Source organism: Nyctibius grandis, chromosome 12 (assembly GCF_013368605.1).
Source record: "Nyctibius grandis isolate bNycGra1 chromosome 12, bNycGra1.pri, whole genome shotgun sequence".
Lineage (NCBI taxonomy): Eukaryota > Metazoa > Chordata > Aves > Nyctibiiformes > Nyctibiidae > Nyctibius > Nyctibius grandis.
Window position 1 is genome coordinate 21,940,967 of NC_090669.1, and position 17,462 is coordinate 21,958,428.

The 17,462-nt window shown below is 54.1% G+C and overlaps 1 protein-coding gene across 1 annotated transcript in view; it reads right to left on the reverse strand.

Moving 5' to 3' along the window:
• The window catches only part of ANKRD11 (ankyrin repeat domain containing 11), a 149,557-nt gene that overhangs the window by 1,459 nt on the left and 130,636 nt on the right, over positions 1-17,462 (reverse strand). Inside the window, exons 5-12 of the mRNA XM_068411056.1 lie at positions 14,738-14,908; positions 13,350-13,553; positions 11,298-11,440; positions 10,691-10,838; positions 3,309-10,030; positions 1,723-1,821; positions 1,475-1,618; positions 337-429 (exon numbers count right to left, since the gene is read on the reverse strand). Coding sequence (XP_068267157.1) covers positions 337-429; positions 1,475-1,618; positions 1,723-1,821; positions 3,309-10,030; positions 10,691-10,838; positions 11,298-11,440; positions 13,350-13,553; positions 14,738-14,908 — 7,724 coding nt within the window. The remainder of the gene's footprint in view (positions 1-336; positions 430-1,474; positions 1,619-1,722; positions 1,822-3,308; positions 10,031-10,690; positions 10,839-11,297; positions 11,441-13,349; positions 13,554-14,737; positions 14,909-17,462) is intronic.

Genomic DNA, 17,462 nt, shown 5'->3' on the forward strand with positions numbered 1-17,462 from the left:
GGTGACAGCCTCGGCACGGTCCCCATCACCCCCAACAGCGTTTTGGCTGCCTGAGAGCAGGGTCCTGCTCCCTTGGTGGGGGCTGCCAACTCCCTCTGTGTCACCAGCTGAAAGCACAACCATCCCATGTCCCTGCAGACTCCCCACCTCCCGCCGTGCCACGCACAGAGGTGTCCCCCATCATGTAACGCTGCCCAGGCCACCTCGGGACACCGACACCACAAGGGCAGCCTGGAGGCTACAGCAACAGCCGGGACCCCTCCCCGGGAAACCCTCGTGGCAGGAGGCAGAGCAGTGGGACCCGCTGCTGCCCACGCCGCCCCCCGCGCCCCTCACCTTCATCCGGTCGTACTTGTCGTCCACGTCTTGCAACCAGGAAATGAACTGTCGCGCGTTGAAGCGGTCTCTGACCGATTTGTTTTCGTCTCCCTAAGCAGAAGGGAATTACAGAGCTGGTTATTTTTTGTTTTTCCTAGCAGGCCGTATTCAAACCCCTCTTAGGGCACACGCTCACCAGAAACAAGGACGGTGCCTGCAGGGAGGGAGGACAGAGCACACTGCTCCCAGCCGCTCTCCCAGAATCAATGAGGTTGGAAGAGCCCTCTGGGCTCATCGAGTCCAACCATTGCCCTGACACCACCATGGCAACTAGACCAGGGCACTAAGTGCCATGGCCAGGCTTTTCTTAAACCCCTCCAGAGATGGTGACTCCACCACCTCCCTGGGCAGCCCCTTCCAGTGTCTAATGGACATTACAGCACCCTCTGTCTCCTCCAACTCACGCCCAAGATCAGAACATCTTCGCTGTAGAAGCACCGACAGCAGCCAGGCTGGCGGCAGCTGCGGGGCGCAGGCTGCAGAGGGTGCTGGTGGCATGGCTCAGGACCACCGGCTGCACACACAGAACACGATTCCCCTCCTCTGGCACAGAACGACGGGAAAGCAGAGGAAGGAACGACCACGTTGTGTGGGCTGAGAGACAGAGCCTGGCTCTTTCAAAGCCACTATTCAGACACAAACCCATTTACCGGCGCTCTCCCCTTCCTTCAACAGGAAAAGCCACCCCAGGGTGTAGTAAAATAAACCTTCCCAGTGTGCAGGTGATCCTGATCGAGCAGAGGGGTCTGAGACTCACTGATAAACACCAGTCATCTCTGCTCCTACAGAGACACGATGCTCCCTGTATCCCCGTGTCCCCAGAGGTATTCCCTTCGCCAGCACGCACGGGGGGTATCCCAGAAGACACAACACCAGAAGCTGAGTCAGGTTCAGCAACCTGGGCACGTGCTGGGGAGGGCTCCTGTGGGACATCCTGCGTCTGTGTGGTGGGTGACGGGCACCCGAGCAGGGAGAACATTAGTGACTCCTCCCTACATCCCTCCCTCTGTCCAGAAAAGCAGGGTCTTGCTTTTCTGCCGTAGGGTCTTGCGCAGCACGTCTGAGACACTTCTTCACCGCCAAGCCAGGCACTGACCTGATTTTCTAGAGGCATGTTGTAGACCTCCGAGTCCAGCAGCATGGTGCAGGCACTGAAGGGCACAGCCTGGTTGGCAATGGTCCTTGCTGCCCGACAATGAACTCTCAAAATCTCCTGCTCGCAGGAGACGATGAGCTTCTCCTGAGGAAGAGCGAACGAAGCAGTGAGCGTGGCAGTGAGCCTCCCCCGCAGAGGAGATTCAGGAGCTCTTCCCCAGCAGGAGTATCCCCGGAGCGCTCCCTTACCCGCTCGATGCTGTGCTGGAGCCGCAGCTTCCCCCGCACGGCTTCCTGCTGCTTGAAGAGCTCCTTCAGAGGCTCCGCCAGCGACGGCGGCGGCGCGATCTGCGGGCACACGACAGCGAGGGTCAGAGCCAGCAACGCTGCTGGGCCACCAGCCACCAGGGCCCTGCCCTTGGCCAAGGGCTGAGAGGGAGCTGGTGGCACCCCGCGGGGTGCTGCATGGGGCTCGCTGGAGGAGAAAGCTCAGCAGGCAAAGGACAATGTCCTGCCAGTGCTCAGACCACAGCGAGGGGTGAGACAACAGGGCAAGAGGCGTCCAGTGCCGAGAGACGAGCTGAGCCTGCAGAGGCAGAGCCTAAATCACCCCATGGGCTGCAAGGGCGGTTTGTAAACGGGCCTGAGTGTGTGTGACAAAGGGGATGATACTGTTGGGTCAGTCTGGGAAGGAGCACGCAGATGGGAACACAGGCTACGGCCACGGATTAACTTGTGCAGGGGCTACGCTGCAAAAGGAACACCCACAGCCCGGGGTATCTCCCCAGGTCGTATGGACCCTTCTCCGCCTGGATTCACTGCCTGCAGCATGACGTTTATTGATGCATTTAGATCAGCAAGTCCGTTCATGCAGCACAGCAGTGAGATGCAGGTCCCACTGCTGAGGATCGGCAAGTCAAACACCAGAGCTTGGGCAAACGAAGGCCGGAGTTAAGAGCCCGCTTTTTCTTTCAGCCTCCCAGGTCCACTATACAATCACAGAATCAACCAGGCTGGAAGAGTCCTCTGGGCTCATCGAGTCCAACCATTGCCCTGACACCACCATGGCAACTAGACCAGGGCACTAAGTGCCATGGCCAGGCTTTTCTTAAACACATCCAGAGATGGTGACTCCACCACCTCCCTGGGCAGCCCCTTCCAATGGCTAATGACCCTTGCTGAGAAGAAATGCTTCCTCATGTCCAACCTGAACCTCCCCTGGCCAAGCTTGAGGCTGTGTCCTCTTGTCCTAGCGCTGGTTGCCTGGGAGAAGAGGCCGACTCCCACTGCGCTACAACCTCCCTTCAGGTAGTTGTAGACTGCACTAAGGTCACCTCTGAGCCTCCTCTTCTCCAGGCTAAACACCCCCAGCTCCCTCAGCCGTTCCTCGCAGGTCAGACCCTCCAGACCCTTCCCCAGCTTGGTCGCCCTCCTCTGCACTCACTCCAACACCTCAACATCTTTCTTGAAGTGCGGGGCCCAGAACTGGACACAGGATTCAATTACTACGCTGCTTGTAAAAGCAGTTTCACCTTCTAGCCTCAAATCCAGTGGATTCATAAACTTGCTCTAAAGCCTGAACAAATCTCCGGTTCCTAAGCACAGCCCAAGGTCTGCTCTGCAAAAATACAGCACCGCAGAGGACGCGCTTACCACGCAGCCATCCACTCGCCAAGGCTTAGCTCATGTTCTAGAAGTAGGCTAAAGCCACGGCTGGGGCACCAGCAGCATCGCAAGGGCGCTCACGGCGCATAGGGGACAACCTGGCTGTGCCTGTAGCAGCGAGGGAGGGGACAGTCCCCGCTGCTGAGGTTTAAAGAGAGAAGGAGACTCACCACTGGGATATGGAGCTTGCTCAGGGGCTTCCCATCCAACAGGTAGGAGCCCGTGTAGGTGACGTACTCCGCGTAGCACTGCGGAGCCTGGGGAGTGATATAGCAGAGGATTTTCCGCTTCTCTTCGATCTTTTTCCTGATCTGGAGGTACTCGAAGTAGGGGTTGGACCTGTCGCTGTGGTAAGGTTCGATGTCGTCCAGTTTTATCGCATCTACGATAGCTGCCAGGGTTTGCTGGATCATCTCCCTCGTCTGCTGGGTGGACGTGTTGATCTGCTGCTGCAGCTGCTGGTTGGAGCGCTGGAAGCGGCGCTTGCGCGGGTGCTGAGCCTGGGAATCGTCCTCCTCCGTGATGCGGCCTTTGGCACGGGTGGCGGGCGCAGAAACGGGAGGAAATTCCTTCTCGGAAGAGGCAGCGTTCTGCTTGTTTTGGTTGGCCAGCATCTGAGCCCGGTTCCTCGTAATCCGCTGAGGAATCTCCTCTATTTTGGGTGGTTTGGGAGCTTCTGCTACTGGTTTTTGTACTGGTTCAACGATTTCTGCTTGAGCGTTGCCCGGAGGTGCATCCGCCTGGGAGGAAGGGACCTGGCTCCCGCCGCGTGCCGCTGCTCCCTCCTGCGAGACGCTGCCCTCGGCGGTGGCCACGGGCGGGGGACAGCTCTGGGAGCCGCCCTCTGCCACCCCACCAGAAGACGCCAGGTCCTCGTGTGCGGCCTCCACCTCTCTGCTCTCCGCCTGGTCAGGCTCGGACGGGGGCTGCTGCAAAGCCGGTGCTTCCGAGTCCTCCGCTCCTTTTTCCTCCGCTACGTTCAGCGCATCTGAGGTGGCTTCTTGCGCAGCCGCCTCTGGTTTCTGCTCCTCTGCTTGCGGCTCCGGCTCCGCGGGCAGGACGGCGGTCGCCTGGCTGGCTGGTGGCTCCTCCGCCTCTACGACGGACGCGCTCGCTTTAACCACCCCAGCGCCTGTTTCTGAAGCTGCTGCCGGGCTTTCTTCCACCGCCGCTGCCTCCGTCATCTCCGTCTCCATGACATCCTTAGGCTGGAGCGGCAGCTCGGGCAGCGAGAAGGGGCCGAGGTCCAAGTCGTCTTCGGTGTTGGTGAAGGGATCAGGCCACGTTACTGCCTCCTCCGTGTTTGCAGGTGCCGTGGTGTTGTTTTCCAAGTAGTTGCTTTCTGGCGCGCTAACAACTTCTGCCTGAGGTTCTGCTGGCATGCACGGGGGCTCGGGAGGTATCTCAGGTGCTTCCTCTGGAAGAGGCTTGCAGTTATTGAAGAACGTGTCTAACCTCGTAGGGGACATGTACGGAGCTTGCTCTTCAGCACTCGCTATTTCTCCTGGAACGGCTTCCTCAGCATCCTCCTTGACTTCATCAAGCCCCGGTTCAGTCCCTGACAGAGGGTAAGAGATGGGAGAAACGGGGTAGGAAGGATCTGTGGGAATGAAGGCTACGGGCGTGGGGTGAATCGGCTCTAGGGAGCAGAGCGGAGGTTTAGGGGACTCGGAAAAGCGCTGGGGAGATTTCATCAGGAGCTCTGAGCCCATGGCCCAGGCGACAGAGTGCTCTGCCGCGTTGGCCATGAGGCTGGGAGGAATGGCGGCCTCGGGGTTCCTGGCAGGAGGGTGATCCCAGTCCATGTTGTTTTGTTCTGGCATACCCGAACTGAAATGGTTTTCTTCGATCGGTGGTAAGTAGGTAGTTTCTGGTGGCATGATGGAGGCAGTCGCTTGCTGCTCTTCCGTGGTATCCAAGGGCAGGCCGAGGTCGGGGGGAAGAGCGCTTTCCACCGAGGGAGCCAGCAACTCATCTCGGTGCGAAGGGGAGGATTTTGCTTGTAAACCAGAAAAGACTCTTTCAGGCGACTGGGCGACTCCGCTGACAGCTCCCGGCGCGCAGTGCAAAGCTTCCACTTTGGGTGATGAAACCCCATAATCTGGTGAGTAATACCCAGGGGACAAGCACTGGAACTTCTCAGCAGGGACAGAAGGAAGGGGAACCTTCTCCTCCATCAAATGCTGCACTGGAGAGTCATAATTCGACGTCGCCGGGACGCTTTGCTGTCTGAAAAATTTATCTCCGACACTGAATTCTTCTTCGGGTGCCCTCCTGATATCAACCGAGATGGAACGATAAAGGTTCGTGGAGGGTATGGTGCGAGTCGGGGTCTGACTTGGGTTCTCGGGGAGCCCGCTGGGAACATTGGTGTATCTGTCGAAGAAGGATGGAGAACAGGCGTTCATGGACATGGTGGATATGGGCAGCGAGTGCTGCGAGTCCGCGCATTCGAACATCAGGTCCGTGTAGTCTTCGTTGCTGCACGAAGGAGTCCTGGGCGTCTGCATCACCTCCTCGTAGCTCGGACAAGAGACGACGGATGCCGGGGTCGGGACTCCCGTCGGCCGGTTCTGATCCGGCCTGGGAGATGCCGGGAGGATCTCCTTCAGCTGAGGACCCGTTATCCAGTCCTTGGAGTCCGCCCCAACAGCAGGCTGGGCCTTGTTTTCCGGTGACAGTATCGGGGTCAGCGGACCCAACTCTTTAAGTTTCTTGTCCTTGAGCTGAGTCTCCAGCGTTAACGGCTTCTTCGTTGCCAGATCCAGACTCCTCTTGCGCACCTCCTCTGAGCTTTTAAGTTTGTCCTTTAATTTGGGGTCTCCGGACCTGTGCCTCATCTTCTCCATTTGCTTCATTCTCTCTTTGTGCCTTTTGTGGCGCTCCTCGATCTCCAGGTCCTTCTGGCTCAGCATCCTCTCAAAGCTGGTCATCATCAAATCACCGTCTCCCAGAAGTTTCTCCCTTGGCCTGGCATCTTTCTTGCCGCTGTCTTTGGAAAGGGTTATTTTTTCGTTCCCATTGCTTATTTTTATTGACTCTGATTTGTCTTTCTCTTGGTTCTCCTTGAGCTTCTCCTTCAGTTTGGTTTCGCCGAATTTGAGGTTGTCCTCCTTTGATTTATCTTTAAAGGCGGTAACTTGAGGACTGTCCTTGTCTTTAAGCGTTGACTTTGGCTCGTCTTTGTGATGTTTAAAGAAACCATCTGCGTGTTTGTCTCGATGCTTTTCCTTTTCCTCCTTCCATTTTTCCTTGTGTTTATCTCGCTTCTTTTTCTCTTTAACTGTGCTGATGGTGCTGGAACCGTAAGTCTTTTCTTTTTCCGCCTTCTTTGACAGCTCTCTTTCAGAATCATTTTTATCTTTCTTTTCAGAAAATAAGTAATCAATGCTTTTCTCTGGTTCCTCATCAGGCTCTGCCTTCATGTTGTAGGAAGTGCTAAAAGCCTCCCCATCCACAGAGAAATCTTTTTCGTAATGACTGGAATCCTTTCTGCTGCTGGAGTCTTTGAATTCGTCTGTTTTCTCCTTTTTCTCTGACTTCTCCTTCTTTGCTTTTTCTTTCTCGTGACTCTTCTTTGACGAAGATGAGGAATGTCTGTGTCTCTCCTTCTCCTTGAGTTTGTCCTGCAAGCAGGGTAAAGGGAGAGAGTCCTTGAACTTTTCTTCAGCGGCATCAGTAACAGAGAGGTTAGAAGACTCAAAGAGGCTGGTCAGTCCTGGATCTTGTCCTCTATCTGTGAAGCTGTCAGAAGAGATCTCGCTGATTTTGTCATTGGAGTCATCTCTATAGTCATTCAGAGCCTCCTCCTCCAACTTCTCCAGCAGGCTCTTCTCCGACTCCCCTCCTTTCGAAGACTTCTTCTCTTTGGAATGCTCTTTTTCCAGCTTCTCCTTATGCTTGCTCTTCACCTTGTCGTCACCGGCATGTTTCTTGTCAACCTTTTCCGGGAGCTTTTGCTTATTTTTCTTCTCTTGAGTGGAATCTATGGATGTTCTGTCCTTCCTGTCCTTGTACTTCTCGGTAGAGTCTTTATCTTTCTTCTCTTTGTGTTTTTCAAAGGAGCTCTTCTCCTTCTTCTCTTTTCCCCCTTCCGATGTTCCTTTGTCCTTTTTCTTCTCCTTGGAGTCCTTATCTTTCTGCTTCTCTCCCGAGTGTTGCCGGTCGGAGGAGTACTTGCGGTGCTTGTCGGGGTACAGCTCCTTCTCGGTGGCTGCGCCGTCGTCCTTCTCCTGCAGACTGTCCAGCCGATGCATTTCGCTCCCCGCAGAGTCGCCAACTTTGAACCCAGTCAAGCTGTAATCATCCCTCTCGTCCTCGCTCTCATCTGTGAAGATGTCTGCAATGCTGTACCAGCTCTTCTCCTTGCCCTTCTTCTCATCCTTTTTCTCGGAGAAGTCCTCTCGATCTGTGGAGAAGCTTTTCTCTTTCTTCTCTTTAACCTGGTCGAAAGAACTCTTCCTCTCTTTGTCTTTGCTGTGCAGGTCTTTGTATTTCTCCTTAGTTTCTTTCTTCTCTTTGAAACTCTTGTCTAATTCTTTCTCCTTCAGGATTTTCTCAGGAGCAACTTTTTCATTCTTCTCCTTGTCGCCTTCTTTGGATTTTTCCTTGTATTTTTCTGGCTTCACCTTTTCTTTTTTTTCCTTGTCGGCAGCATCTTTCTTCTCCTTTTCCTTCCCAGAATGGTGCCTCTCCCAACTCTCCAGAGTTTTACCGCTGAATTCGGGGTCAGACTTATCCTTGAAGAATGTTTCGCAGCCGTATTCTTTGAAGTCATCTCGATAGGGCTCCTCCTGCTTCGTCTTGCTCTCTTTCCGGTCTTTAGAGCCATCAGAGGAATCTTTTCTATCTTTGTTGGTTTCACCTGTATCTTTTTCTTTCCTCTCCTTGACACTCTCCGCAGAATCCTTCCTTTTCTTATCCTTTTCAGGCAAATAACTAGGAGTAACTTTGTGCCTGTCCGTTTGGTCCTTTTTCTTCTCGGAGCTTTTGTCCACGTAGTCCCTCTCTTTCTTCTTTGAGAAGGTGTCCTTTTCGTTACGTTTCTCATTGTATTCTTTCTTCTCTTTTGTTTTGTTGTCCTTTTTCTTGTCTTTAATTTCCTCTTTCACGGGTTCTATGATTAGTTTTGCCACGCTGTCATTTTTAATCTCCCTGAAGTCTGTTACTGGAGAATCCCAGCTATCTTCACCCTTGAAATCGAAGGATGAATCAGAAGACAAGTCTGAAAACCACCTCTCCTGCTGGTCATCCGAGAGGCTGAACTTGGTGTCCTCGCTTTCGGGAAATTGGGTTTTGTTATTGAACTCATCAAACCCAGACTCATCCCTGTAAAGTTTTTCTTTTTTGCATTTTTCTTTCTCCTCCTTGAAGGATTTTTCTTTCTCTAGTTTAGAAACCTTCTCCTCCTTCAGCTCATTCTTCTTTTCAGATTTTGACTGCTTGTCCTTTGACTTCTTCTTTCGCTCCTCCTTGTGTATTCTCGGCTTCTCCTCTTTGGGAGACTTCTCCTTTACAGGTTTCTCTTTTTCTGATTTACTCAATCCTTCTCTGAAGGATTTACTCATGTCTTTACTACCATCTTTGACTTTTCTTAACGATTTCTCCTCTTTTGAGGATTTTCCAGTCTCATCTTTAAACAACCATTCCTTCTCCTCCGCTTTACCTTTGGGGAGCTTTTCCTCCTTCTTACCGTGTTCTCGCTCATGCTTTAACACTTTCAATTTGTTTTCGACTGGATTTTCTGTCTCTACTATCAAGCCTTTCTCAGGCTTTTGTTTAGAGTCCTCAAACTCAAAAGAAAACGTTTTGATTATTTTAATGTCTTGGCTGATGGGACACTGCCCCTTCTCCTTGTTTTTATGTTTGTGTTTTGTTTTATGCTTTTTAACCACCTTCCCCTCCTTGTCCAGCTTTGGGATTGCTCCATCCACATTGCTATGGAATGAATTCTTTTTCTCAGAAACAGTGTTGTGTGGGGGGTTTTTCTTTTTGTGCTCTGGTTTCTTCCTGACTGGCTTTAGCGACTCTAAGCTCGAGTCCTCGGACGAGTAGTCTGACTCGCTCGTCAGTCTCGTCCTGGTGGAGTCCGATAAGGAACTGACATCTGACCAAGCTGGAGAAGATATGGTTTTCCAATTGTCCGTCCTCCAGTGCTTGGAGTGCTGCTCTGTAAGATTGGGATTATGTTTCTGGGACGCCAAACTCCCATGAGAAGAGGTCGATGAGGCAGACAGAGAGTTAAACAAGGAGGATTCCTTTAGCACTAGCCTGGAGTCCTTTACACAGCTAGAGCTCTGCAGAGAGTCTCTATCATCCTCCTCACTCTCCACGTTTTCACTCTCTGATTCAGAGGAACAAAATTTGTCATTTTTTTTGCCAAACCGAACCTCTTTGCTTTTCGTCTCCTTCTTCCGCTTCTTTTTTACTTTGCTTTTCTCCTTCTGCGCCTTCGTGCTGGCGGGCTCCCGAATCTTGCTGCTGGGCAATATCGAGTGGGTCGAAAGTCGCAGCTTCTCCCCCGTCCCCACAGCAACGCTGGTCTCCTCGTCCGAGCTGTCCGACAGGATGCGGTGGGCAGCTTTCTTTGGTGTAATTGTGTTATTTTTAGTATAAGTTTTCACTTCCATTTTGGGTATGGAAATGAAACTGTTTGCTTTAGTCTCTTTTCTGTAATCCTTTTTCAGCAAATGTTTGTCATCGACTGGCGGGACCCGGTCCTGCTCATCGTCCTCATCAAATTCATACTCATCCTTCACCGGGGTGATGGTTTTGGGGGGCTCCTGGGCCTTGGGCTTGTGCTTCAAACCCTTCTCAAACTCTGAGTCTGTGTTATTGCCATCAACAGAGCTGGAGGGAGCGAAGGACGGGGCGTCTTCCTCTTCCGAGGTCTCTGCAGAGGGAGAAGAACAACGTGTTAAGGGCTGTGAGAGGCTTTGGGGAGGGAACATCATCGGTCTGCTGCAGACATGACGCCCACAAGCAGCCCTGCCGCCCTTTAGCTCACCCCCACTTCGCTAAGTTTGCAGCTGAAAGCTCAAAACGCCAGGTTGGGAGATGTTTTAGAATGGGACAGCTATCCTGTCCCAAACCTGCACGGGGTGCTCCTCAAAACAACATTCTGGGTCTACCAAGAAAAGAACATTTTAACAGGGTTATGACTGGTACAGCCGAGCGTCGCGCCCTCGGACCGGGGGGGTATGGAAATACACGGCGTGCACGCGAACCTCCACGCACAAGCTGGAGCATCGCCCACATTTCAAAGGTAAGACGTCCATCTACCTGCAGCTGGCTCCCCACCCTACACCCCGACTGCACCAGGCGAGTGATCTCAGCGTAGGCTTCCAGGGCAAACAGCCAGAGCTCCCGGAGCTGAAGGAGGGCAGTTACGTTGTCTGAATTTGGGTTACACCTACAGACGGGCTCCTGAGCGTAGCAGCAGTGTGTAAATATTCTGACAACAGTCTAACTTCACTGTCCTCTTAACACCATCTTAACAGACAGCTGCAGGCCACACACATCACTCCCATGTTCACATAAAGGCCAATCTCACCTGTCGAGCTCTCTTCGCTGGAGGGGTACGTGGTCTTTCCCAAGAGCAGGTTCACCATGGTGGGAGAATTAGCGACTTTTAAAGGTGTCTCGCCTTTCCTGTTGCTTTGATGAGGATTCCCTCCATAATGTAACAACAATTTCACCACCTGAAAACAGAAATGGAGACTTGAAAACGCTCGTGTTTTGATTCCAGGCTTTTTGTACCACTTTCACACATAACTAAAAGGGGGATGTCCTCAAGCAGTCTGTCCTCAGGACAGGCCTTAGGGTACTATAAAAGTCGTCAGTAAGAAAGGAGTCAAAAAACAGCAACATGAACCAACTCGGGCAAGAAAGAAGGGAGAAGAACAAGGCACAAAGCCATGCTCCCTGCCCTAACCACCAAGAAGAATGAACTGTCTCCCGCAGAGGGGAACACCCAGTAAAACGCTCAACAGCACTGGGAAATTCAGCTCAACAGCAGGGAAATTCTTGCCCACTACATGGCTACCAGCAGCAAATGATAATAAAACCCCCAGAATCTCCGTATTTGCACAGTTGGCTGCTTGAAGAACAAGGGAAAAAAGTCATTAAAGACCCAGCTATGAAATCCAGCCAAACCCGACCTTGAAGTGCCCGTTATTGGCCGCGTCGTGCAGCGGGGTGTCGTCATCCAACCCCTTCGTGTTGACTTCGGCACCCGCGGCGAGCAACTGCTTTGCGACATCGTAGTAGCCCCGGTTGCACGCCTCGTGCAACGCCGTCCAGCCTGCAAGCAAAGGGACACTCAGAACATGGACATCACCTTCATGGAGAGAGTCAGAGACGGTGAGGAGTAACCTCCGTGCACAGACGCTGCAGATGCTGGTGGGCCGAGGGGTCTGATGGCCAAGACAACGCTCTCGTTGGCCCAGCTCCCCATGGCACAGCAGGAAGAAACCTGCAGCTCTGCCTTGCTACTCCAACCAGGCGATGGGTGAATGAACCCCACTTCTCCTTCTGGTCACAGAATCCCAGAATCAACCAGGTTGGAAGAGCCCTCTGGGATCATCGAGTCCAACCATTGCCCTGACACCACCCTGTCAACTAGACCAGGGCACTAAGACCATGGTCACACAATGTGCTACAAACAGATCATCTGCCAGAAGGGACCCAGCCCTGGGAAACGGAAAGGCAAAGTTTTGTGTAGGAATTAATGTGGAAGGCAGGTCTCAAAGCCTTTCCCCTTCCAACTCCTCCACACTGCTGCCCAGATCAGGACGGAGCTCTGAACCGCAGACATCGCTCTCAAACACCCCCCACGCAGACCTCACAAATATTTTCTGTGGGCCCTCCAAAGCAAGCAGCCGTGCCGCCGCAGAACAGGCCCCCGGCTCGGGGAGAAACCAAACAGCGGGCCTCCACAGTAACAGTGGCTCTAATTCTCAAACCAATTCAAACACAGAATGAAATATTTTATCATGTTCAAACAGACTATTTTTAAGCAGAAGCTGTTTTGAAGTTTCCCAGCACATGTGCGTGGCTCCTTTGGTATTTTGCTGATAGCGCCGTGGGAGCTCACTGCGTTACCTTCGCTTGGAGCATTAGAAAGGGGCACCTGTGAGCAGAATTAATCACAACTGATACTTCAGTCTAGCGCTGATATTAATCACACAGGCGGAGGAACAGGCAGACCTATTTATAGCCCCAAAATCGTGCGAAGAGAACAGCAAAGAGCAAAGTCAAGCTCTCGGACGTGCTGGAAGGAAGGCTGCCTCGTGCTATGGATGATCTAGACGCAGGGATTGAGTGCACCCGCAGTAAATGTGCAGGTGACACCAATCTGGGTGGGAGTGTCGATCTGCTGGAGGGTAGGAAGGCCCTACAGAGGGATCTGGACAGGTTGGATACATGGGCCGAGACCAACGGCATGAGGTTCAACAAGAACAAGTGCCGGGTCTGACACTTCGCAGAGTGGAGTCGGCCTCTTCTCCCAGGCAACCAGCGCTAGGACAAGAGGACACAGCCTCAAGCTTGACCAGGGGAGGGTCAGGTTGGACATTAGGAAGCATTTCTTCTCAGCAGGGGTCATTAGCCATTGGAAGGGGCTGCCCAGGGAGGTGGTGGAGTCACCATCTCTGGAGGGGTTTAAGACAAGACTGGCCATGGCACTTAGTGCCCTGGTCTAGTTGCCATGGTGGTGTCAGGGCAATGGTTCGACTCGATGAGCCCAGAGGGCTCTTCCAACCTCATTGATTCTGGGATTCTGTGCTAACTCAGCCCCGGCGCTGGTACGGGTGTGCACAAATGGCACTGTTCATCATCTCATGGCCACCTTCTCGCCGCAGCACTCGGGGCTGTTCCTGTCCCAGGCCATTCAACTCTGGAGCAATGACCTTACAAACCCACTCTTTTCAGTATTTTTGTGCACATAATTTCTTACATTTTAAGTAAAAAAAGAGCTAAACCAGCCCACCTGCCTTTGCAAATCCCCCTCCGGACTTCCAAGACTGCACCCATATGGAAGAATCTTAGAACCATAGAAGGGTTTGGGTTGGAAGGGACCTTAAAGATCATCTAGTTCCAACCCCCCTGCCACGGGCAGGGACACCTTCCACCAGACCAGGTTGCTGCAAGCCATTCTTGGAGGTGGAACATGCAATTGGGTGGGAAAAGGTTGGGCTCCACGGGCTGGTTACCTGCAAAGTCCTTCACATTGACATCCGCACCCTCGATGATGAGCTCCTTGATGCGCCGGGCATCTCCTCGGATGGCAGCTCGATGCAGCCGAGTCTCTCCTCGCTCGTTTCTCTTATTTACTTTATCTTTGGTTTTGGAGGCAGAGTTAGGAGTTCCCTTCTGACAAACTGTAGACTGAGAGGGATGCTTTGGTGTTGTGTCAACTGCACGGAGGAGAGAAACAGAGTCAAGAACGGCGGTTCCAAGGAAGCCCTAAGCCCTTAGAGGGAGCTCTCGGAACACGTTTCATCTCGCCTCTCCCCCACAAGAGGCGACTGAGCCTCTGAAGTGGATGTGAAGACAGAGGAAAGCCTGTGTGTGTAACACAGATACTGACTGCAGGCTGCCGAAGCCCACTGGAGAGGACAGCGGTCCCGACAAAGCCTGGAGGCCAGGCCATGATTTAGGAGCAGACAATGCAGCTCCTCACCCTAAAAGCTCATCTCCTGAGGGAAGTGGCCTTTTACCAAGCACATGTGAGGTCCGACAGCCTTGGGAGGAGGCTGCACATCTCCTGGGAGAACGTCTGAATGCTCTGAGGACTACACAGCCTTTTGCCTCTTTGTTTCCCTCAAGTAACAGCAACATAAGCAGCTAGATTGGTGTTAAGAACAACAAAATACGTGGCTAAAAGCTGCCACGTTTGCATGCAGGACGCAGATGTGCGCACACAGATAGCGCAGTGTCTCTAAAAACCCCAGGGGGGGTCATGTATGCAACAGATAAAAATGACTAAAACACAAAATCCGTGGTAAACACATCCCAGCTGCTCCGCATCTCAAGTTACAGTTGCACTGGTTACATGTCTTATCCCTCTCCATGAGAAGAAACACCAAAAAAACCCCCAGAGATGATACTTTAGCTTTATTCCCAGCGCTCCTTCACTGAGTTAGCCCAAGCCGCCAGCGGAAAACATGAAGCTCTGATGTGCAGGACGCTCCCGTGGAACCACAGCTCTAGTTTAAGCGGCCAGGACAGGCTCAGCGGTGGCCTAGGTCTGGCCCGTGGGACATCTCCCACCGCCTTATACTGGGAGAAGGAAGGGGCAGCCCGTGCCTGCAGCCACGGCAGAGCCCGGTGGGAGCGGCCGCCCCGCTCCAGCACCGCGCTGCTTCTCTACGAGGCTGGAGAAGGTGACCCCAAAACCTGGCGCCCCACCCGCGGTGCTGAGAAGGGGGAAGACCCCATGGGGCAGCGTCTCAGCCCCCCTGCACCACGCCGGGGGTGGCAGCTCATCTCTGCTGCTGGCAAGGAGCTGCCCGAGCTGTCACCTCGGCCAGGCACTGAGGAGCCCAGGTATTGGCGAGCCTCTCGCTGCAAGCTCCCACCTCCGAGCAAAACCACCCACCTGGGCTGTTTGCAGACTCTTCTGCTGTCATCTGCATGAGGAGAGCGACTTGCTGGCGCTCGGAGAGCGGGTAGCCTGCCCGGATCCCCGAAAGGCCCATGCCGAAGAGCAAGCCAGGCTTTCTGGTGGCGGGCTCCTTCTTAATCCTCTTCCGCTCTGGACCCTGCTTCTCTGTGGTGCAAGGAGACACAAAAACACAAGCCGTGAGCGCTGCTGTAACTGAAAACCACGTCTGTTTGTGTGCAAAGCGCTAACACCTCTCCAGTTCCGTTTCCATACCTCACTTTTTGGGGAGGTGAGGGATGCAGCCCTGCGGTGGGAGCACTGGGACCCAGGGCAGCCGGGACACGCACCGCTCCTGCGGCCCACCAGCTCCTCCTGGCACAGGCTTCCACCAGTTTGTCCCCCACCATCAAAGAGCAGCGCAGGAGGGAGGGAGCGGGTCCTTGGAGGGGCCGTGCCAGCACTGTACCTGCCATCTTGCTTCTAGGAGCCTCCATCTCATGCCACGGTGCTTCGAGGAGCATACGCAGCCTTACCCCCCCCCAGCACGGACTGAACCGGAGGCATCTAAAAGCATCAACAAAGAGTGCTAACAAGATACAGGCTGACAGCTCGGAGACGGTGCCATCTCACCCCCTCGTCACCATCAAACCAAGGGCTCTGCAGCTCAACCATCAGCGCCAGGATGGTGCTGGGGGCAGTGCCGGGGGGGGGCAGCAGGCAAGCCGCCTCCTCCCCGAGGGGCTGCCTTCAGCCTGGCGTGAGCCCCCGCCTGCCAACGGGGCAACGCGTGCTTAGCCACAGCCATCCCTGCACCCCTCTAAAAAACCCCCAAACAAATGGGAGGGGAGGAAGAAACCCCTGTGCCCGGCTTGTCATCCCTCAAACCTCACCCTCGGTGTCTTAAATCATCCAGCAGCTCCTGCTGAGGGACTGAGCGCAGCCGCCTCCAAAGCTGGTACTTGCTGCTGGCATGGCATGTGCACGAGGAAGAGACGAACGCCGGCCTCTCCCTGCACCCCAGCCTTGCTCCCAGCACCCCAGACCACAGCCTGGGGAGAGCTGGGGAGAGCTGGACCCCGCTGAGCCTTGTACAACTCCCTCGGCGCTGCCCAGCTCAGCCCAGCTCGCACCCCACAGAATCATAGAATCAATCAGGTTGGAAGAGCCCTCTGGGATCATCGAGTCCAACCATTGCCCTGACACCACCATGGCAACTAGACCAGGGCACTAAGTGCCATGGCCAGGCTTGTCTTAAACCCCTCCAGAGATGGGGACTCCACCACCTCCCTGGGCAGCCCCTTCCAATGGCTAATGACCCTTGCTGAGAAGAAATGCTTCCTAATGTCCAACCTGACCCTCCCCTGGCCAAGCTTGAGGCTGTGTCCTCTTGTCCTAGCGCTGGTTGCCTGGGAGAAGAGGTCGACTCCCACCCCACTACAACCTCCCTTCAGGTAGTTGTAGACTGCACTAAGGTCACCTCTGAGCCTCCTCTTCTCCAGGCTAAACACCCCCAGCTCCCTCAGCCGTTCCTCGTAGGTCAGACCCTCCAGACCCTTCCCCAGCTTGGTCGCCCTCCTCTGCACTCGCTCCAACACCTCAACATCTCTCTTGAAGTGCAGGGCCCAGAACTGGACACAGGATTCAAGGTGCGGCCTCACCAGTGCCGAGCACAGAGGGACAATCCCTTCCCGCTGCAAGGACGCGTTCGATGAACAAAGTTTCAAGGTGCCGGTTCAGGAAACAAAAATTAAGTTTCCTTCCATGGAGCCAGCCAAGAGAGAGAGAGTTTCTACCTGCAGAAAAGCACGGCGATACCCTGCCAGCGGCCACGCTGCATCCCTCCCACCTGGCAACGGTCCTGAATCCCCAAAGCAGCACAAGGAAGATCCAGGGCGTGTGAGTGGGAAGCCCAGCTTTGCTCACAGCGATTTCTAAGCGCCGATACAGGTTGTTTATACCGGGCTGACTGCAGGGCTCCCACAGCCACAGCTGTACAAGTCACCGAAGACACAGAGGAATCAAGGGGGTTATTTATCACAAATAATTGACTCTAAACATGCTTATTATTTCACTGAAGATATTCCGAGAATCCCAGCAAGCGTTAGAGGGATGATACAAGGAGGTTTGCAAACAGGTACATGCCTGATAACGCTCCAAGAAACAGGGCTTCAACAGGGAGGGGAAACCCTACCAAGTAACCACCCAGTGTCTGCCCAGTCCCCAGCTCCAGCGCCCCGGAACTGGGAGTCAGAAGCGTGTGGGGAGATGCAGAGGTCCAAGGGGGTTTGCAGTGGATCACACAGAGGCAAGTTTAACCGACTAACGGCCTGGCTGCAGGCAGCCTCTTCCCTGCCACCACCCCTGTGCCAGGGCAGGCTCTGGCAGCGCGGGGAAAGGCAAATCCTGCGGCCTCTAACCCAGCTCTGCTCATCCAGCCGCGTTTGTCATCGTGTCAGGTTCCACGTGGGTCCCCGGCGTGCAGCTGCCAGCGGGTCGGAGCCTGCTCTGCCCCCACACCAGGTCCAGCAGGTCAGGAGAAACCGCCCACGGACGGGCTTACACTTTGTGCCCAAGCACAGGTTTCCTCGTTCATTCACCAAACTGCCAGCGGAGTAAAAGTCTCTGGCAGACGAGGGCAGCAGCGCGTGGGGACGTCTCCGCCGCTCCAGCTCCACTCGTGCCGCTCGCATCTGCCGCACCCCCTCGGCCGATGAGCGGG